General features: G+C 48.1%; 1 protein-coding gene across 2 annotated transcripts in view; it reads right to left on the bottom strand.

The window, feature by feature from the left end:
* The window catches only part of SAAL1 (serum amyloid A like 1), a 266,162-nt gene that overhangs the window by 118,069 nt on the left and 125,767 nt on the right, over positions 1 to 22,326 (bottom strand). For both annotated transcript variants that reach the window (XM_086956068.1, XM_086956067.1), the window contains 2 exons: positions 5,288 to 5,403; positions 3,414 to 3,600 (listed from right to left, as the gene is read on the bottom strand). In XM_086956068.1, coding sequence (XP_086812194.1) covers positions 3,414 to 3,600; positions 5,288 to 5,403 — 303 coding nt within the window. The remainder of the gene's footprint in view (positions 1 to 3,413; positions 3,601 to 5,287; positions 5,404 to 22,326) is intronic.

Raw genomic sequence — 22,326 nt, 5'->3', positions numbered from 1 at the left:
GCGGAGAGGGCCTCCATGAGGAAGTCATACTCCTCATGCTGCTTATTCATCTCCACCTTGTGAATGGGGACTGCCTTTTGCAGAACTTTGTTATACAGCGTGGTGCCATCTGGGGCACAGGCTCAGCCAGATATAGGTCCAAGTCAGAATCATCAGGGGGCTGCAAGTCTATCAGCCCAATGGTCATCAAAGGGATTCGTATCATAATGTGGGTCACAGGGAGACCTTGAACTGCCCCTTTCCCACCCCCACAAGGGAAGGGTGAGAACCCCAAGGTGAAAGTGATAAAGGGTCCACATGCAGCACTGGGGAGGCCAGTCTAGTAGGGAGGGGCACAAGGGGCAAAAGAGTAGAAGTAGTAGGAGGAGGAGGAGGGGGAGGGATGTGGCGCCTGTGGACGAGGCAATGGAGGTGGTGGAGAGGTGTCTGTCATGACATCGTGACAAGCTAGATGTGTATATGCTGCTGGCTGGCGTCAAGCTCCTCCTGGAGGCGCCGAAGGATCAGTTGGTCGAAATCCTCGGAAGCGGCAGGAAGCGGAGGTTGTGTATGCAGGTCTTTTTGAAGCCTGAGATTTCCGATGACCTCCTGGCGCTGAGCTGGATTTCGGCTCCAAAGTCTTCGGGTCTGATGAAGCAACAGGCGAGGTGGATGGGCAAAGTTTAGAGGAGGACTTTGGCACCAAAGTGCGGGCAGGCATCGGGTCAGACTCTTCTAATTGGTGCCAACCATGGCATTCTGTAAGTGGCAGACTGGAGGCCTGAGGACTGGTCTGTGAACTCGAATCTCTAGCCATGTTTTAGCCTGTAAATTTCTATTTGTGGTGAAATGTGTTTAATGGTAGTGTGAGGATCAAGTATAGATTACCAATTCACAGTTTAAAAAAATGTGGGAAGTTTAGGAAGTACCATAAGAAATTTGATGACCCAAAAGCACATAGTTCTCTTCTAAGGGCAAAGTGGATCCATATCTCAACACCATGCAGGTGGAATATGGAAGATGCCAATAATTGTTAATGGGCAAGTGAAGAAAGGTACATGAATGTGCATCAATGGTCAATGCAGGAGAGGTAAGGAAGTAAAAATGGAGTGCCATTTTCAGTGTCTGACAAATAACACAAGCCAACTTCCTGCTTTAGACTAGTTATTCCTGACAGTCAACTGAGAAGGGTAGGCAATTTCGTTGTGATACAAGGTCTAATGTGACAAGGGAAGTGGAATACCTTTTTTACCGTCACAGAATACTTTCTCTGATGAATATTAATGGAAGAAGTGCACACTGAGGTATTGGTATACTTAGTTCATGATTTTAGCAAAGTTGTGAGTCAAGACTCTTTCAAGGAGTTACTTACAAATGTAATTCTAGAAATTGAGAGGTATTTAGAAAAATTCAGCTGCAAGCAGGGAAGGAAGGGTGGCACCGGCCAAGTAAAGTATGTCCAGAGCTTAGCATTCTCAGAACATAAAATCTGCATCCAGAGCATCAATGTTAAATACATAGACTGCAATATTACCAAGGCTCAAAGGTATGAGCCGGGCTAAATAAGTTGGGCAAAGACACTAACCTTCATTATGTGAATCGGACTGAACAGAGACAAGGGCTAGATTTACCTGGAGTCTGCACAGTAGTTCTCATGCTGGTTTATTCTCTGATGGAGCCTAGTTAGGGTACAATGAAGTAGCAAAGTTTCACACTACTGAAGATGTTACTCAATAATAGAAGATATTTGGTCTGTACCATATTAAAGAAATTTGGTAGTGAGGACCTGCTTTTCTGCTTGTTTGCTTTATTATAGTAACATTAGTTAACCTCATGAGGCAGGGTCTAGAAGCTTACTCCATTGAGACAGTGCCTAGGTTACTTTTTGTTGACAGAATTAAGAGCTTAGTCCGAATGCACTTGTTGTTTTATTTGCATGCAGGTGAGGGATACATATTTCTTTTTATGACTAGAAGGTCAATATTCCCTGATCAGCAGTGTATAAAATGAAAACAGATGTGCTGTAAAACATGCCTCTCACTATACCTCAGAGATCTCCATACTTGTACAACGAATGCTCATCATTGAGCACAAACAATAATATGATCAGACTGCCAAGATCTGGAAACTAGAAGGCTGCAGCATATATAATGCTGGCAGGGTAGCTTAGTAGGTTGAACACCTGCTTCTGATATCTGCGGGCTGCAAGACTGAATCCTGCTCAGACAAACTCAGCCTTCCATCGATTCGAGGTCAGTAAATTGAGCACCATTTAAATAACATTATGTAGAACATGTTATCTACAGTTCTCAGAAATCATAGAATTTGGATTATATAAATAAATAGAAACTACTATTATTATAAGATCCTTTGAACAGGTAGCAAGAGAAGACACAGTCAAGAGGTCAGCTAAGGCTGCTATTAGCCAGTCAAAAGGCAAGGACATAAACAACAAAGCAGAAGGGCTGAGTGGTTTTATTAATTATTTTTTTAGAGAGCAAATGTTCAAACCTCACTACCTGTATAATGGACAAGGGTCAGGAACTGAGAGTAGATAAACATGAAAAACGGATATGAGGCTTTGTTGGCTGATTTGACTGCTGCAGACCACTGACTGAAAAGGAATAACCCTAGTATGCCGTAGACTGATGCCTCAGAGGGATCATCCTCTAAGACATCCTTGGGTGTTGTCTGCATACTGCTAAAATGACATGTCACTTTAGCAGCATGTATTCTGAATAACATGGGTGATGAATCAACCCTTGGAGAACTCTGCAAGTCACCACAAAAGAGTCACAAGACAAGTTTCTCTCCTTGACCATTGGGAAAGATGTTTTAGAAAGAAACTATTTCAAGAGCCTGCCACAAAACCACGTGCCCCATGGTAATGAAAACTCACGTTCAAAATAGCAGACAGCTTATCCGCTACACAAAAAAATTACATGTATCACCACTAAAATACAGGATTTACCTCTCAACATACTTGCGCTTTCAATGGAGGAACTCCGAGACTAAATTGAAAGCTTTCTTATCTATATATTTGAGAACACACGTTGCTATTAATGGCGAGTTGTTCTTAGCATTTGATTGCCACCTCACCTGCCCTGACCATTCAGATATGACTGGGTTCATTATGGAACAAAAGTATTATTTCCTAAAACTGAAAATATAGGTCTGAAACCTGGCCAGTGATTCTACCAATGGAAAACCATATGCTCCACTGAACTGGCACATTTCAGAACAATTTTAAATACAGAGGTTAGTACTCAGTTCAAAGGAATGTGAAGGTAGGAAATTAAATTCTATATTTAAATATAGAACTTGATTTGCCCTATAATAGACATTTAAAGGTTGCATACGCAACATCAAAACTACTGAATACTGTGTATTACCAGGAAAAAGATAAGCTGAGAAGAAACGAGGTTTATACAAACCGCAGTTGTTTGGCTGCCTCCAAAAGGCATGGTACAAGTTCCATAACCGGGGACGGTTCATCTTCAGAGTCACCTGCAGCTTGTTCCTCTTGTAGTCTCACGCCACGTTTAATCCAATTTACCATCAGCCCTTCATCTAGATCAAAGAGCTTATCCACCACCTCACCAACTTTCATGAGCAGGTCAACTGCAGAAGTACAAAAAAACAAGTATTGCATAGATTTACAAGTTAAATATTGAAAAACCATATGCGAAAAAACGCCACAATTAGGTCATTTGTTGAAAAGTGAAAAAGTAAAACCAGTGAATATGATATGCATGAGGATCATAAAACGATCAACAAAACACCCTATCTACATACCTCCACCTCAGTTACCTCACAATAAATGCAAGAGCCAATGCTGATCGAGGGATGGTGGGGGGCAGGAACATATGAGTAAGGGGCATCATAGGTAATCAGGTTAATGCTTGCTCCATTACTAAATGTATCCAAGTCTCAACCACTATTAACATTTTATGCTAACATAAGAGATAAAGAGCATGATTATGATGTCATTCGGAGTTGCCGCTAACCGACATCTCTCAGGTTGCGGAACTGACCAACTTGGGTCGCTGGTCAGAAACTGCAAATACGATGCAACCGCATATGGTGCGGTTACATGCAAACTCCCATTTCCCTATAGGAGGTTGTGTGGCTGTCAGAAACCAGTCTCAGCACAAACACCCATAGAGAAATTGGAGTTATTGTAAATCCCTGCACTGTGTGTCACCTATAGGTGCCTGCCACACAGTGCAGGAATTTACAGGGCGGTGCCATAAATGGCCCCTAGGCCAACAACTGGAGACCGAAGAGGGAGGGAGTCCTGCTAGGAACTCCCACAGTCGCTTTCCGACAGGCTTTCCATTTCGGAAACCCGACATGGAAAGCCAGTCGGACCCCAACATAATAATCCAGACAGCGGAAATGCCGTCCATCAGGAGTTATGTGCAGGTTACGACTGGCCGACCATTTCCTTGAGCCCGTCAGGAGCCAGTCGGTTTAACCGGACAGTTTAAACTCCGCCCACCATCTTCGTAATAGGGCAGTCAGAGTTTAAACCTTGGTTGTCGGTCAGAAAGCCTCCGGCCTGTGGTCGGAGGCTTTCCGGCCAGCATCCAAATGAGGCCCAATGTGTTTTTTACTAGCAGGTGCACAAGCTCAAATGTAAACAGCTGTGAATAACACCCTGACAATGTGTTATTCAGGGAGATTAATAAACCTAGCGCATTCTTCATCTACAAAATGATTTTGTCAACCTTTAGCCAAGTACTTTATTTGTTGTGTTATTTCATGAAACTTAGCATGCTGTTGGCAACAAGATAACAGTATAATCTTGTGTAGCTTGCTCTAAACAGCATCAAAATCATAGGAAAGGAAAAGGTATATTAGACAAATTTTTTGCAGTGTTATGTAGCTCGAACTCGACCCAAAGGTATTGGAGCGCTTTACATGAGCACCAGGTACATTATACATGGACACCATCATTTTTGGTAGGCACTGGGAGAATAAGGGATTTGCCCAGTAACACAGGATGATGAGGCAACAAAGACTTGAACCTTGTTCCCCAGCTCCAAAGTCGGCAGCTCTGGCCGTTACGCCACATCATTACACATCGACCCAAATCAGTCCAGTTCCCCAGAGTGACAATCTGAAACACATTTCCGCCAACTTAAAACGACAGGAAGTGCGCACTGCTACTTGGAAGGATGTAGACATGCAAGATATATATTTTGCAGTGCAGTCTTACAATAGGGTTCCTGTAAACATTTCTGGGTAATTCATTTGTAGAGCCAACCCCCCCAAAACGTAAATATTTAAATTAATTGTAACCTACCGTTTGTAGAGCTTGTCATAATGAAGCAAATATTATCACACACTGAAGGATGTTTACGAATTCTTTCAACCCATGTATTGGCCACTTCCGCATGAGACAGACAGGTCAGCAGTAATCTGTGGTTGAAATTGTTTTAACATACATTTTACTAGAGTGGAATTTATTGTGCAAATAAAACTACAGTTTCTCATGCACTTTCAAACTCCTGGATACACACTGCATTTATGTGATTATCTGCCTAAACGGCTTTAATGGTAAATGCACACCATCCAGAAAACTGGTAGCTATAAAGTCTGCCAACTTGTGGTGTCTCCGGCCTCATTTAGGGGGGGGGGGGGGTACGTTTTCATGAAGAGAGCTGCTGACTGCACTGCAAATGGGAGCACCCTGTTCATCGGGCATCAGCTAGTTGATTTGCCATTGGTATGCTGACCATGTTCTGTCAGTGGTTGCCCATGGTGATACCTGCAGGATTAAACAAACAATGACCTCCCACACTGATGATCAAGAAAAACACAACTTTTAGGGAAACTGCTCTTGCCACGGATGAACCAATGAACTAATAAAGGAGATACCTCTATTGTCCCCGCCATTTTATAGCCATCCCTGGTCATCCTTATTATTTTGCGCAGATATGGTGCTCGAAAATTACATTTGTGGACCCCTCCATGGTGGACAAAGTTTGTGAATATATTTTATCATGGTATGGAATTTGAAGAAGCCTAGTTTTGGGTCGAGGTTTGCAAGAACCAAGAAGATAAATGTAGCAAAGTATTTTTGAAGCTTGGGCGCAGTAACATTTTTCATATTCTGGGTTTGCAATGGGTTGGTTTTTTCACATGATGGGATGCTTGTCAGTAAAATCACTTAAGATTTAAGAAGCTGACCAATGCTTCGCTTTGGGGTAAACGTCCCCCATCATCTAAAGGTTCTTGCCTACCTGCTCAGATCCTGTTAGTCTAGCATTGCTTGCAATCATGGCACTTCATCTCTATAAATGTTCTGTAGATCCTGTGTTGCTTTACATTGTTCTGATTTTATAAACCATGCTGTATTCTTGTTTATAAGTAATTACTATATAAAATAACTCATGAAAATACTTTGGAGAACCGTAAATGTAAATGTAAATGTACAGGAATTTATATAGCGCAAATCACAGAGCGGTTTCTAAGCGCTTGCTTAGGGAACCCGTCCTGGTATTCCCCTGTGAGATAACCCCGGCAGGGTATCCGCAAGGTGAAAGCCAGGCATCCCGCCACGAGGGGCCATAGTAATGTGTGATATAACTAGTGGAATAATGTATGGAAATATACCATAAGATTAAGTTTATAATTCAAGTATTCTTATAAATCTACTCATTTTAATACTTTGTCGCCCATTTTTTATGTTTTTTTGGAAATAAGAGCCAACAAAATGGATTTGAATACTCTAATCAGAGAATTTTTCATTCATTTTTAAAAGATCCCATCAACAAGCATATAATATTTAAATACTAGACTGGATGTGCCTCTTGATTTATGTTGTGTGCTTCAAGATACAAAGAAGCTGCTAACTCAAAGAAAGGTTGGACAATATTTGCTGCTTGAAAAACAAACCAATCCCAAGTTGAATAACGGCACAATTCAAGCTGATTTTAGTTTGTTTATTTATTTGCAGGAAAAAAGATTGCAAAACAATAAAACATTTAATAAAATGCATAATTAAAACACGCAAAATTAGGAGCCAATTCAAATTATGAATTCTTTAAAATGGTAACAATAAGACCCGTATCTACAGAATGTAAAAAATGTGTTACCCACAAGACTTTAGCAGCTAATGCTGTTATGTATGTATGTATAGCATTTGTTTAGAACGATCCGAGCGAAAAGGCAGCAGAGTGCTGTACATGGGCAAGGACACGCATAAAGGCAACTTGGAAGAGGGAAGGAGCTGGGCTGTGGAAGGTTAATGCATTTGTGATCTAGTGTTCTTTAAAGAGGTGAGCAGCGATAAGGTAATCCTGATGGTTCCACGATGCTGTTCCATATACTGCTGTCATTCCTTAGTCTGCAGTCTGATGGTGTCCTAGCTGATGGCGAGCTTGTATGCAAGATAAGCATGGGTGCTGGTTGTGATAGCTTTGTAAATTATGCAGCTAGTTTTGAAGATGGTGCGGGCCGGCAAGGGGAGCCAATGGAATTCCACCAGAAAGGAGGTGATGTCATCAAATGTCTTCAGGCCCTGGATGAGATGGACAGCACCATGTAGAAACCTTGTGTGGTCTCAGTGGAGAGTCTAGGAGGCCATGGGATAGGGTATTATCACCATCCAGATGCAAGAGTATGACAGCTTGAACAGCAGTTTTTAAGTCATTTGAAATGGTTTGACTTTCTATAGAACACTCACCTGGTACCAGGCCGCCTTTAGTTTTTTGGCAGTGTGATCATTGAAGGTAAAGTAGGTGTCCTTGGAGAATCATAGTGACTTTGCCTTAGGTGAAAATCGAGTGTCTCCAGGTTAATGTCACTGTGATACGTTTTAACTGTATCTTGTTTATTGTTCTTGGCAAATAACAGGAATTGATTGGGTTGAGCTTCAGGTAGGCACTAGACATATGGATAAATTGGATGTTTGAAGCAGAGAGAAGACTTTCAAGGACAGGTGTGTAACATCAGCATAATGGTGAATCTGGATACGGTTACCTGTGAGTAGAGCACCAAGCAGCTCCATGCAAAGAGTAAACATGTCAGGGACCAGAATGGAGCCCTAGCAGACTCCACAGATTATACAGATCATTAGTGACCTAGAGGTGCTCATAAGAACAAACTGGGGTCAGTTGGAAAGGTATGGTGGGAACCAGTGAAGACACCGCTGGTAAATCTCAGTCAAGACTCCAGGGTCCATGTGGGATGGTTGTCACTGTCAAGGAAACTGAGAGGTCCGGCAATATTAGGAGGAAGAGGTTATTTTTATCTGTGGCCAAGGCTGCATCATCTACGATGTGTAAGGTAGCAGTCTCCGAGCTGCAGCGTGAATTATTTCTTTAAAACACTTTTTATTGGCATTTGCATTAAATCAAAGCCGATTACAATCAAGTGTATCTTATGTCTCATCAGATCTAACGCTATCCACATCATTGCCTCACAGATCACCACATACGTACAAATTTGTTCCTCCGCAATTCCCTGCCCCATGAACAGTAAAGTACGTAAAATCGTCCCCCGTAGTACATCCATTGCATCTGGAGGAGGGGCGAGCACGTTCCCTCGATAAGTTTCCATTTGCCCCATACCCTCATTCATTTCCGTGCACACCCTCTATGAACGAACACCGTTTTCTCCGCTATCATTGCGCTGTCTAGGTCTCAGCAACACTGTTGATGGGAGGGGACCGTCTGTGCCCCCTAATATTGAGCAATCTTCCGTTTTGCTAGTGCAATACCCATGGTCACCCAGCTCTGCTCCGCGTGGTTACCCACACATTGAGTAGACATCTCAATCAATCAATCAATCAGTGACACTTATATAGCGCGCTACATACCCGTAGGGTCTCAAGGCGCTGGTGGGGGGGGGGGGCGCTACTGCTCGAACAGCCAGGTCTTCAGCTTCTTCCTGAAGGAGAGGTGGTCTTGGGGCAGGCGCAGGTCGGTCGGGAGGGAGTTCCAGGTCTTGGCGGCCAGGTAGGAGAAGGACCTTCCTCCTGTAGTCGCTCTTCGGATGCGGGGGACGGCGGCGAGGGCGTGGTTGGCTGATCGGAGGTGGCGTTTGGGAGCGTAGAAGTTGATCCGGCTGTTGAGGTAGCTCGGGCCTTGGTCGTGTAGGGCTTTGTGTGCGTGGGTGAGGAGGCGGAAGGTGATTCTTTTGTTGACGGGGAGCCAGTGAAGGTCTCTCAGATGTGCGGTGATGTGGCTGGTTCGTGGGATGTCGAGGATGAGTCTGGCTGAGGCGTTCTGGATCCGCTGGAGTCTCTTCTGGAGCTTGGCGGTGGTACCGGCGTAGAGGGCGTTGCCGTAGTCCAGTCGGCTGGTGACGAGGGCCAGGGTGACGGTCTTCCTGGTCTCGGTGGGGATCCACCGGAAGATCTTCCGTAGCATGCGAAGGATGTTGAAGCACGCCGAGGAGACGTTGTTGACTTGCCTGGTCATGGAGAGGGAGGAGTCCAGGATGAAGCCCAGGTTGCGTGCGTGGTCTGTCGGTTTGGGTGCGGTGCCCAGGGCGGGAGGCCACCAGGAGTCGTCCCAGGCGGAGGGTGAAGAGCCCAGGATGAGGGCATCCGTCTTGTCAGAGTTCAGTTTCAGGCGGCTGGTCGTCATCCACTCGGCTACCTATTTCATCCCTTCGTGCAGGTTGGCTCTGGCGGAGGCGGGGTCGTTGGTCAGGGAGAGGATCAGCTGGGTGTCGTCGGCGTAGGAGATTATGCTGAGGTTGTGTTTGCGTACGATGGCCGCGAGGGGGCTCATGTAGACGTTGAAGAGGGTGGGGCTCAGAGATGATCCTTGAGGGACGCCGCAGATGACTTCGGAGGCCTCTGACTTGTACGGTGGTAGGCGGACTCTCTGTGTTCTTCCGTCGAGGAAGGAGATGATCCATTCCAGCGCCTTGTCCTGGATTCCGATGTTGCTGAGGCGCTGTACTAGGGTGCGGTGGCAGAACGTGTCGAATGCCGCGGAGAGGTCTAGGAGGATGAGGACCGCTGTTTCTCCATTGTCCATCAGGGCTCGGATGTCATCGGTGGCGGCGATGAGGGCGGTCTCGGTGCTGTGGTTGGCTCGGAAGCCGGACTGTGAGGGGTCGAGGGATCCGTTCGTCTCGAGGAAGGCGGCCATCTGCTTGTTGACGGTCTTCTCAATGACTTTGGCTGGAAACGGGAGGAGCGAGATGGGGCGGTAGTTCTTGAGTTCGGTGGGGTCCGCTGTTGGTTTCTTGAGTAGAGCGCTGAGTTCGGCGTGTTTCCAGCTCTCAGGGAAGGTGGCGGTGTCGAAGGATGTGTTGATGATGTCTCGCAGGTGGGGTGCGATGACAGCGTCGGCCTTGTTGAAGACGTGGTGAGGGCAGGGGTCGGTCGGTGATCCGGAGTGGATGGAGTTCATCGTGCGGATGGTGTCTTCGGTGCTGATCGGGGTCCAGGCGTGGAGGGTGGTGGGGGGGGGTGGTTGTTCGGTCATGGTGAGCGTTGGTTGGTTGTTGAAGCTGTTGTGTATGTCCGCGATCTTGTTGTGGAAGTATGAAGCGAGGGAGTTGCAGAGGTCTTGCGATGGGGTGATGTTGTTGTTTCCTGCGCTGGGGTTGGAAAGCTCTTTCACGATGTTGAAGAGTTCCTTGCAGTTGTGTGCGTTGTTGTCCAACCGGTCCTTGAATGCTCGATTCCGGGTGACCTCAAAGCAACTCACTCGAGTGATCGTATCTATGACCGCCCTCCAGTACGAAGTAATGTGGGGACAGTCCCACAGTGTATGATAAAAGGAGCCCGCTACTCCGCACCCTCTAAGACAAAGCGGTGAATCAGCCCTCCCTATTATGTAAAATGTGGTGCTGGTATAATATATTCTGTGCAATATTTTAAGTTGCACAAGCTTCAGTCTGGATGGCATTGCCACCTCCCGCGGGGATGCCAGGGCCTCCTGCCAGTCTTGTTCATCCATCTCACCTACCTCTGCTTGCCACTTCTCTCTGAGATTGTGAGTGTGATCATTTTGGTTGTTGATCAGTTTGCGATATATTAAAGGAATTGCCTTTTTGTTCAGGGGGTCCGTAAATAATCGTTCCTCGAGTGGCGATGACTCAACGAGGTCAGTTCCAGGGGGTATGGCCTTTGTTAGTGCGTGTTTTATTTGAATGTATCTGTTGTCCTCCGTCCCTACCATCTGGTATGTTGCTTGCAGCTGTGCAAAAGGGACTACTTCCACCTTTTTCCACAAGTCCCCCACGATGGAGATGCCTATTTGATCCCCATGGGAGAAACCTTTGCTGGTGCGTAGCTTACCTAAACTAGGGGTGTCCCAGAGTGGCGTCTGTTGTGTTATCACTGCCTCGCAACCAAGCGCTCGCTGTGCTATAAACCAGACCTAAACAGTGTGGGCCGTGGGGCCAATCAGAGCTTGTTTCCGAGTTTTATCATACATGGTACCCATGATTCCATCTGTGCCAAGCATGTGCCTGTCCATACGTAATGCTGGTTCCTCTTGTGGAGTGTTGAGCCATTGATTGATCACTATAAGCTGCAAGGCCCAATAATATAACTTAATGTTGGGAAGGGCAATTCCCCCGTCATACCAACTCCGTGTAAGTTTAGGCAACGCTATCGTGAGGGCTTACCCTCCCAGAGAAGGTGTCCCACCTCGGCCTCAATCGACTTGAAGTAAGAGTTAGGGACAGGAGCTGGGGTGTTTTGCAGTACATATAAAAACCTGAGTAAAGCCATCATCTTGAACAGGGCCGCTCTCCCCAGTAGTGTCAGCGTCATGGAGTGCCACCATTTCACATCACTGCGGAGTCTCTTCAGTGGGGGCAGGATATTGAGCTTGTAAAATTGTGTGGGGTGTGGCGTGATGTGTATGAGTAGGTATTTAAATCCATCATCCGCTAGCAATATCTCCACGCCTGGGCAAACGTGGGGGAGGACCTCCTAAGTATGTAAAACACAAATTTCACCCAATTAATGGTGTAACTGGAGAGTGTGCCGTAGGACTCACAGATGTCAAGCAGGCACCTTCGGGGTTTGCCATATATAGCCAGATATCATCTGCGTAGAGGGAAATACAGTCTTTCCAACTCTCTGTCCACCTTAGCCCATGTATTACTGGATCCCACCTTATCCATGACGCCAATGGCTGAGCGCTAAAGCAATTAGGAGCGGAATAGGGGGCACCCTGCCTGGTGCCACGTCCCAAAGGAAATTCCTCTGAGAGCCGTCCATTGACTACCACTTGCGCCAGTGGTCGCATGTACAACAACCTAATCCAGGCACAAAACTTGGGCCCGAAGCCAAAGTGCTGCATCACTGCGAAAAGGAAGGGCCATTCAACCCAGTCAAAGGCCATGCTGGCGTCCAAAGAGAGAATGACCGCATACTCCTGGATGGTGGGTATTTTGGCCAACACACCATGAAGTCTCTGGAGATTCATTGCTGTGTTTCTACCCGGCATGAAGCCGGATTGGTCTGGATATATCAGGGTTGTGACGTGGAGCTGTAGCCTGGCTGCGAGTACTTTTGCAAGGATTTTCGCACTGCGTTCAGAAGCGTGATCGGGCGGTAGGAGGTACAGTCCTGCGGGAGCTTTCCTGGTTTTGGAATCGTAATAACTGTTGCTACTCGCTGGTCTCTAGGGAGTATTCCCATCTCTAGGCCGGCCTCATACAACCTCAACAAGTGGGGCGCCAACATGTCGGATTCTTTCTTATAGAGTTCTATCGGAATACCGTTGTGACCCAGTGCCTTCTCTGACTGAAGCCCTTTAATGGCTGCAGTGATTTCATCCACCATAAGGTTAGCCTCCGACAACTAGATGTCTTGCGATATCAACTTTGGCAGACGTCTGTCTTTGATATAGGCCAGATTTTCTTCTACAGAAGTCATAGCTACGGGGGTATATACTGTTTTGTAGTGGTGTGCAAATGCTGTGACTATGTCGTTTGGATCTGTTAGTGTCTCCCCTGAGGGCATCTGTATCTGTGCCACCCAACAACTGGCCCGTTCTTTTTTATCTAACCAGGCTAAGTCCCCAACTTCGTAGATGGTGTGTTGTGTTTTTGTGATTTTCCCTTTAGCACCCTCCCATATGTAGTCCCTATAGGCTTGTTTTGCCAGGTTAAGGGAGTGGGTCGTGTGGTCAGTGGGATCAGTGGCATGCACGCTTTCTGCCCGGCCAATCGCCCGTTCAAATTCCTATACCTGTTGTGTTTGGTCCAGTTTGTGGGGCGTGATTAAAGAAATAGCTTGTCCCCGGAGGACTGTTTTATATGCTTCCCATAAGGTGACGGGGGAGGCCACTGAGTGCGTATTTTCTCGGAAGTAATGTTCGGAGGTCTTATGGAGGCGTTTCCAAATTTTGGGTTCTTTGAGGTATCCACGATGTAGAGGGTATGTACGTCTTCTTCCCATGAGGTGCGATATATATGTCATGAATATGGGGGCATGATCGGAGATACCTCTAGGGAGGTGTTTAATCTCTAATATTCCCCCCATACTTGCGGGGGAGGTAAATATATAATCAATACGCAATAAGCTATTGTGTGCCCGAGTGGTAGGTGCAATGGTGTGCTTCGGGATATCATGTGCGCCACACGTCCACCAGCCTGATTGCGTCCAGGAACTCCCGGAGGGGTGATGAGGTTGTCCCCTGTTCCCTATGTGGGGATCTATCTAGTGCTGCATCGATTGTGGTGTTAAAGTCGCCCCCTATGATTGACTTCCCGGGCGGTAGTGCCAACAGAAACCTACCGAGGGTCGGGAGGGCAAGATTGTGGAGCCGGAAGGAATATATACTGTCACAAGATTGTATGGTCGCTCTTCCCATTGACAGGAGAGTGCCGAAAAACGCTCCTGATCATCCGTCCAAGTCTTGGTTATTACTAGAGGGCAGCTTTTCCTGATTAAAATCCCCACCCCTCTGGAACCCGATGATAAGTCAGAGTGGACCGCCATTTGGAACCCCCATCTATCCAACACCCTAGTTGCCGTGCCGACCAGATGCGCTTCCTGGATGAAGGCGACTGATGGGTTGTGTCGCTTGAGGTATTGTAATACTAAACCCCTCTTTATTTTGTTACACAGGCCGTTTATATTCCAGGAAATTACCATTAGGTGGGAACTTAGTGTGTGAGTGATCGGTTGACATGGGAACAGTGGTGTTTTGCCTCTGTGTGGCACCGTCCTTACGGCAAATTGTATTAGCTGTGAATACTCTCTTGTAAACAACTTAAAATCAACACAATCGAACTTGAACTGCACCCCTCCCTCCACCCTGCTTCCCTGCAAGACGGATTCCCAATTGCCCGCCACACCAACAGTGCAGAGTGCTTCCATCCCATGAACAGTACTTGCGTGCGGGAGGTAAAGTCTGAGATGTCCCTCAAGGTTCCCCATTGCCCCCAACCTGTATAGAACGTAACAGTAAGTGTATCAACGTATATCCCTTATAGCATCTCAGTTTTGACTAGAGCGAGCCAGCCTGGATCAGTTGCGTGGTGCTGTTCATTTGGACCTCAAGTCTCGCCGTCCTCTTCCAGCAAGTCCCTCTGTTGTTGAGTGACCTTCCATTCTGGATGTAGCCCAACCTCATCTTCCATCCTTCCCTTGCGGTGGGTCCCGTTCCCTGCCACCATCTCTCTCACTTGATGAGGCCTCCCGTGGTGGACATCTTTGCAGGTCGTCCGAGCTTCCTACCTGTCACAAGCCCTCCAGCCAGTCATGTACCTCCTCAGGCGCCGCAAAGAACCAGAGTAGGTGATTTCTCTGCGCCCGAGTTCTTTTTTCACCTCAAGGAAGCTCCTTCTCTTCCTGGTGACTGCGGCTGTGTAATCGGGGAAGAATGATACCACTGAGTTCATAATGCGCAGCGGTGGAGCCACCGCAACGTCTGTTGAAAGGCGTCACGTTCGCGAAAGTTAAAAATGCGAGCCAACACGTATTTGGGGGGAGCCCCAGGCTTGGGCCTACCCTCCGGTACCTTGTGAACCCTCTGGACCGAGAAAAAACTAGATAGTCCACTCGGCTGGAGCCTCGTCTTGAAGAGCTCTTCAATGTACAGGTTCATTGCTGGTCCCCCTTCGCTTTCTCGGAAGGCCCGTAATCCTGACGTTGTCGCGCCAAGAGCGTCCTTCTTGGTCATCCAGCTTCGCAGCAACCAGCCTGTTTTCTGCTTCTAGTTGACTGACTTTCAGTTTAAGAGTGGTAGTATCTTTAACAAGCGACGTTGTTACATTTTCTACCTCTGTAACTCTCGCGGCCATTTTCTGTAAGTCATCGCGAAGGAAGGAGACGTCCGCCGAGATTGATCCCACCGTTGTCTGAACACTGATGAGGGCGGACATAATGTCCTGTAGTGTAACTTCTGGCTGGTCTTCCTGCGTGGGGGCTTGTTCTTTGGGAGCAGTCTTGCAGGCAGGACCGGAAAGTCTTTAGAGTAGGCATACTTGTCTAGCTTGATTTGCTGCGTTGCACGCTGGCCTCTGCCCCCCATTAGGGTACGATTTACGGGCAAGGGGTGCCCAGTCGGAGTATGGAGCAGTACTCGCTGATGCCTGCCGTGTGATTGTACGTCACACTCAACCTTTTGGTTTTCCCGCTACGCAGTATGAGCAGCAACAGTGGGGGGACAGTAGTGTAGGCCCATGGCTAGGCCCAGGGGTGTCCTGAGGGGTCGTGGTGCCCAGTAGCGATTAATGTCTCCTAAACCGGTTATGCCCGAGTGCTGGCACCACATCTGAGACTGTGAAGCCGGTATACTGATAACACAAGGATTTGGCCAGTTACTCGTAGCAGGGAACTGGTGAGGCGCGGAGGTGCTTGCGCGCTGCCTGTAGACTCGGGGCCTCCCTGTGCCCACGTGTTCAGCAATGGCCTTTCTCCTGGTTCCACGTGTTACGACTTTTCAATCTGTTGAACCGCTTTACTGGTGGCTAGGAATGGTGCCCCACTGGTTCCGCCCTGGGTACCTCTATGCATGGATGGCGGAGTCCGCCCGCACCTGGTCTCTGTGGTGCGAGTTCTCCGCCGCCGCCGCTCTTTCTTTGGCATGTCGTCTGGGAATGGTGCCAGGGCCCGCACTGTCCTCGGGGCACTCTACCGCCATGGCCACCCACTGTTTGGTCTTTCGTCTGGCTGCCAATTTGCGTGAATTACGGCGCCTGCCGCTCCGGATGCGGCCACTGCGATCCTGAAGCTGCCGCGCTGGGCTGTTGTGCTACAGGAGGCCACTGCTGCAGTCACGCAGATAGGCCTCACAATGGCCGCGTCTCTGGGGTCGCACTGCAGCAATATTCCGGCCTCCAATTTAGATCGCCAGATGCTCCACACTTTCCGGTTTGCGATCTTGAGCTTTGGGGTTGATTTTCAGAATGGATGTTATGTTAAAAATTCTTGTAGAGCGCACTTACACCCAACGGTTGCATGGTGCTAGTAGCAAAATGAGACGAACAGAGAGAAGTGCAGGCAACAGGAGAGAAGAGAGGAGAAGAGGGAAGAAGGATTAGTGGACGGATTGCTGGGGGGACCTCTCGGTAGTCCCGGAGCTCCTCTAGGCTGCAGCCATCATGCACGGCTGCAAGCCACGCCTACCGCTACAGCGTGATTTGAAGTCAGACTGGTAGTTGTGCAGGAGATTGTTAGCATTTATATGACTTTGGAGTTGAACATAGACTGTTTTTTCAATGATCTTGAATGGTAGTACGTGATGGGCCCATAGTTGGCAAGTTCATCAGGGTCTAGTGCAGGTTTCTTTAGGAGTGAGAGGATCTGGTCTTTCTTAAGAGCTTCTGGGAAGATGACTTCACTGAGGGAGGCACTGATAAGTAGGGATAAGCTTCCCCAGAGAGAGCTTTGATGAAGGACACTGAAGAAGAAGGTGATGGCACTGGAATTATATCCACGGAACAGTTCCTCATGTCCAGCAAGTTTTTAAAGAAACTGTCGCTAGCCAGAAATTAGCCCCTCCTTTGGGCATTAAATAAAAAATGTAAAAAATCTATTAATCTGTGGCATAGAGAATAATACTTATGTGCCATTGGTTCATTCTCTTAACGTCAACTTTTCTTTTTTTTTTTTTTTTTAAAAACCTTAATTATAAAAGACATGGAAGTACAAAAGCAGGTATACGGCACCGTGGGCCTGTTAGTATCTACCACAATACAGTACTGATGAAAAGATACACAGCCCTTCAGCCGACAACCTATAGGGCCCAGCGGCAAATAAAAACCACGTCTCGCCATACATACTTACAAAGGAGAAGGAAAGGTTTTAATTTTATCTTTTTTGGTAAGCAACTCCCCCCACCCAACAAACATGGAAATACTGCACAGGCTAGTCATAAAAGAAAACAGTCCTAGAGAATCCTTCTGGAGAGGGGCACCACGTCTGCACAGATAATTATCAACAAACTGTAAATCCGGAACGGGATGGGAGAGGGAGCAGGTAGTATGCAACAATACAAAAATGACACCTAGAGAGGTGGGAATGTCATGCTAAGGGGATTGGAGACGTTCCGGTGGTGGCTCAAAGGGAGGGGAGCAAATCTTGCCACGGTATTGATTCCACTGACCCCATATTCTACCCCACTTTTTGGGCCTGCCCCTGGCAACATAAACCGTCTTTTCACGGAACATGCACCAGTCCATATTTCTAGACCATGCAGACAGACTCGGAGGTTGCGCCGACCCCCACAATTGTGCAATGTCACGCTTCGCAACCATGTTGCCCAGGGCGGCCCACTGCGTTTGGGCAACATTATAGTCGTTTGGCTCCCACACATTAAGCAGACATCTCCGAACCTCAGGCAAAAGCGAAACACCCGTCACCTCAGACATAACACCATGCACACGGGTCCAGAATGTAGCAATCGCCGGGATTCCCATATGATATGGAGGAACGTACCTACCATACCACATCCACGCTTACACAAGGCATCCGAAACAAACCCCATCCGCAACAATCGAGGACCTGTCTCAGATTAGCTTTATTCGGTTTTTAGTTTAAAACCATAAAAGCAACAAAAAATACATACATGCATAGATATCTCAACATTTCATTACAAGGTAAAAAGAAACCGACTATTAAAACAAGATTAAATCAATTTGACAAGTCAACTAAACAATGTACGTGCATAATCAAAACTAATTAGAGGCTAGAGGGTTAATAGCACAGGGTACACGGGATCCCCTTTCACCAAGAATTATGATTCATTGTCATTTGTCTTGGTAACGAATTATGTCGGGGGCCGGGATAAAAATCATACAAGTCCCAAATGCAAATGGGGCCATCTCCTTCTTTGGGCTGGCAAGATCGTAGGTAGGGGACAATGTTCCTATTCTTGAATTTGATTAAAATCAAGTCCCCCGAGATGTCTTTGGGAAACGTACCTAGCCACCCCACCCTCCTGACGCTCAGGATTCCACCATCTAGGGCAGGTGGCAACGGTCTGTTGTGTTTTAGCCAGAAAATGGCTTTGTTTAGCAGGTCCTGGTGTGTTTCAAGTTTGCCCCGACTAAGTGCAGGGACCCCAGAGAGGACAGTCACGTATGGGGCGGCTTCGGGAGGTAGATTAATACGATGCCTTCTTTCTAGAGCGATCCTGGGAGCTCTGTGAGGTACGAGTGCGGGATTAAAAGTAACGTTAGGGCCACTTGGAATAGGTGTAGTAAAAGGGGATTAGAGAGTTTGGACTTTCCTACGTGCAGTGGACTTAGGCTTTTCGTTGTTGATAGAGGGAATAGGGAAAATGGATATAGCAGTTTTTTCAGTTGGTAGATAGTTCCTTTTAATTGTTTTTTCAATACTGGTCAACCTGTCCCCTAGATCATTGATTTTTGTGACCAGTGGTGATATTGCAGATATTAACAATTGCTCGAACTGAGCCAGTAAGGACAATTGGAGGGGCGATACAGAGTTATGTATTCTATTCACAGCCTTGTCCGGCGTTAATATAGTTGGGTTAGAGGGGGATAATGAGGGGCTGGTGCACAATTTGTGAGCATTAGATTGATTCTCAATATCATTATCTTTTTCCTCATCATGCTTCTTTTTACAGTTTAAACCCCGGGGCAGTGTCTTGACTTGAGAGGGGGATTTATTGGGGGATAAAGGTATATCCCGTGGAGTGCAGTTTAGTTGGTCAGCGTCTCTGCCCACTATAGGGGGGGTTAATGCGTCCGGGACATACTTTGTGCCACACAGGGCATTCAGCTCCTCCCAGATGGACATGATTAAAGAAAAGAAGAACTCCAAAAGCGACAATAGGCACTACAATGCGAGATAAGTAAGAAGTTAAAACGTCTCTGTACCTCCTCCTTAGATAGTGTCAAGTGGGGTGGCCCGTCCCGTCCTCCTCTGGCCTCTGAGGGCCGTAGAGGGCCCGCCCTTTGCCCGGGCTTAGCCCGATGCCCTTCCGCACGCGTCCCGCGGGGCGGGAGGTGTTCCGCGATCTTGAGGTGCCTCCAGGTGCAGCGGGAGCGTCACGAGCGCGCCAGGTCCCGGGGCTGCTGGGAAATGGAGTTCCTGGTGCCCGATTTGGCCAGGAGTGTCCCTGGTTCAGCGTCGCGTTTGCCGTTTCCCTCACGGCTGGATGGGTGAAGGGTTTAGTTGGCCGTTCCCCTCATGGCTCCCCACCACTGCAGGTAAAGTTTGAGAATGCCCCCAGGCACGCTCGGTGCTCCGCGTTCTTGAGGCACCTCCAGGCGCAGCGGGAGCGTCACGAGCGCGCCAGGTCACGGGGCTGCTGGGAAATGGAGTTCCTGGTGCCCGATTTGGCCAGGAGCGTCCCTGGTTCAGCGTCGCATTTGCCGTTTCCCTCACGGCTGGATGGGTGAAGGGTTTAGTTGGCCGTTCCCCTCACGGCTCCCCACCACTGCAGGTAAAGTTTGAGAATGCCCCCTGTCACATACACTCGGTGCAAGATCTTTAATTGCACCAGTCTCAGACGAGCCGGGATAGCCACCTCTTTAGGAGAGGATATCGCCGCCTGCCAGTCCTCATCGTCAAGCTCCACTCCATCCTCGGTCCAAGACGTGCAGAGCCGTACAAGAAGGTCAGCCCGATGGTTTATTAACTTCTTGTATATTAAAGAGATCGTACTGTCCGGGATATGCCCGTCCAGCACTCTATCCTCCAGGGGGGAGGAGTCCGGGACAGATGTCCCAGGCAACATCACAGAAGAAAGGGCGTGCCGAACTTGAATGTAACGGAAGTGCTCGCGAGGGCCGAGTTGAAACTCCCGTTGCAGCTCCTCAAAAGATTTGGTCTCGTCCTTCCGCAACAGGTCACCAACTACGCTAATTCCAATAAGGTCCCACTTATCAAACCCCTTAGTTGTCCATAAATTACCCAACTTTTACGACGCATAAAGCGGAGTAGCCCGAGTGAGGGTATCCGACCAACCCGTGGCAGCGGTAGCGTTGTGCCAAACCTTCACCGCGACCTTTGTGGGCCCAGTGAGGGCCACATCCGGCCGTTTCGAATAAAACGCGCTATTATAGTCCCCGCCCGGAAGCAACCATTTATCCATGGCAAAGGCTGGATTAGATGCCGGACCATACATAGCATGGTTAATTGGGCTCAATTGTGAGGCCCAGTAATACCGACGGACATCCGGCAGAGCGATTCCGCCATCATACCATGGAAGCGTAAGCTTAGCCAAGGCAATCCGGTGACGGCCGGCCCAGATCAGTTTCCTTTGCAAGCTTTCTACCTCACGAAAGTAGCTGGAGGGCACCAGGTCTAGCGTGTTCTGGAGAGCCTACAAAAACCTGGGAAGGGACATCATTTTGAATAGGGCTGCCCTACCCATCGGGGACAGAGGCAGTCTATTCCACCCCTTCACATCTGCTCGCAACCGAGCGAGCGGGGGAAGAAGATTGAGCCGGTATCTTGTTGTCGGGTCACGTGAGATGTGAATACCTAAATATTTAAACCCGGTGGACGAGATCTGTATCGGACAAGTACGTGGTATTAGAGGGACATCCCCCGTAAGCGAGTATACACAGGACTTCGACCAGTTGATGACTAATCCCGAGTTCCTACCGAAGGAGCTAAGGACATCAAATAGCACTCCCAAGGATTTCCGCGGGGAAGTTAGGTAGAGAAGAATATCATCCGCATAAAGCGAGATGCGGTCTTCAAAACCGGAGGCCCACCTGAGGCCCTTGAGAGAAGGTTCCCATCTCAACCAAGCAGCCAAGGGTTCCAGTGCCAGAGCAAAAAGCAACGGAGAACATCACGGAGGGGACATCACTGCCGTGTGCCACGACCCAAAGCAAAGGGAGCCGACACTTTTCCGTTCACTACCACCTGGGCCAAGGGTTCCTCATACAGCAAACGAACCCACCCAATGAACACCGGCCCGAAGCCAAACTTAGCCAACGCCGCCCACAAATATGGCCATTCCACAGTGTCAAACGCCATAGTGGCATCCAACGAGACCAAAATGGCCGGTTCACGCAGAGTGTCCGCTCTCGCCAGCACACCATGCAGGCGACGTAGATTGAGTGCAGTGTTACGGGCAGGAATGAAACCGGATTGGTCTGGATTGCTTATAACAGTTACCAATCGGTTGGCCAACACCTTTGACAAAACCTTGGGTTCGATGTTTAGGAGAGAAATAGACCTGTATGAGGAACAAAGCTCACGAGGTTTGCCCTCCTTGGGAAGCACCACAATGGAGGCAAGTCGTTGATCTCGGGGAAGGGGGCCCACCTCTCTCGACTCCAAGAACATTGCGCGAAGATATAACGCCATTTTGTCTGGGCACAACTTGTACAGCTCGATGGGCAAGCCGTTAGGACCCGTGGCTTTACCAAAGCGAATGGAGCGAATAGCGAGTGCCACCTCATCCGTGGAAAAGGCCGCCTCCAGACTCTCCCTATCAGATTCGGACAGACAAGGCAGGGCGATATCACGAAGCAAAAGGCGGGAGTCCTCCTCAGGCAGATCCGAGACCGGAGCATATACCTTGCGAAAGTGCGAGGCAAACTCCTCTACTATCTCCAGTGGATCAGTCACACATACCCCATCCTCACGCTTAATCACAGGCACCACACGACTCAATCCATCCCGCTTGTCCAACCACGCTATAAGCTTCCCCGCCTTATCACCCACATCATACAGACGACCCATTTGTTCCCGACTCATAGCCTTCGCAGCATTCGTAACCAGGGCCTTATAGTCAGATTGTTTCAATTGCAGGATATGCAACTTCTCTCGCGTAATTCCTGTATCAAGTTCCCTCTCTAGAGTGTCCACTTCAGCCTCCAGCCGTTCGACCTCCTCATTGTGTCGCCTCTTCGCGCTAGCGATAAGCGAAAGTGCCAGGCCCCGCACCACAGGTTTAAAAGCTTCCCAGAGGGACACCGAGG

The sequence above is a fragment of the Lissotriton vulgaris genome, chromosome 2_1 (assembly GCF_964263255.1).
Source record: "Lissotriton vulgaris chromosome 2_1, aLisVul1.2, whole genome shotgun sequence".
Taxonomy (NCBI): Eukaryota; Metazoa; Chordata; class Amphibia; order Caudata; family Salamandridae; genus Lissotriton; species Lissotriton vulgaris.
The sequence above is the reverse complement of the archived record's forward strand: the minus strand, read 5'-3'. Positions and strand labels throughout refer to the sequence as shown.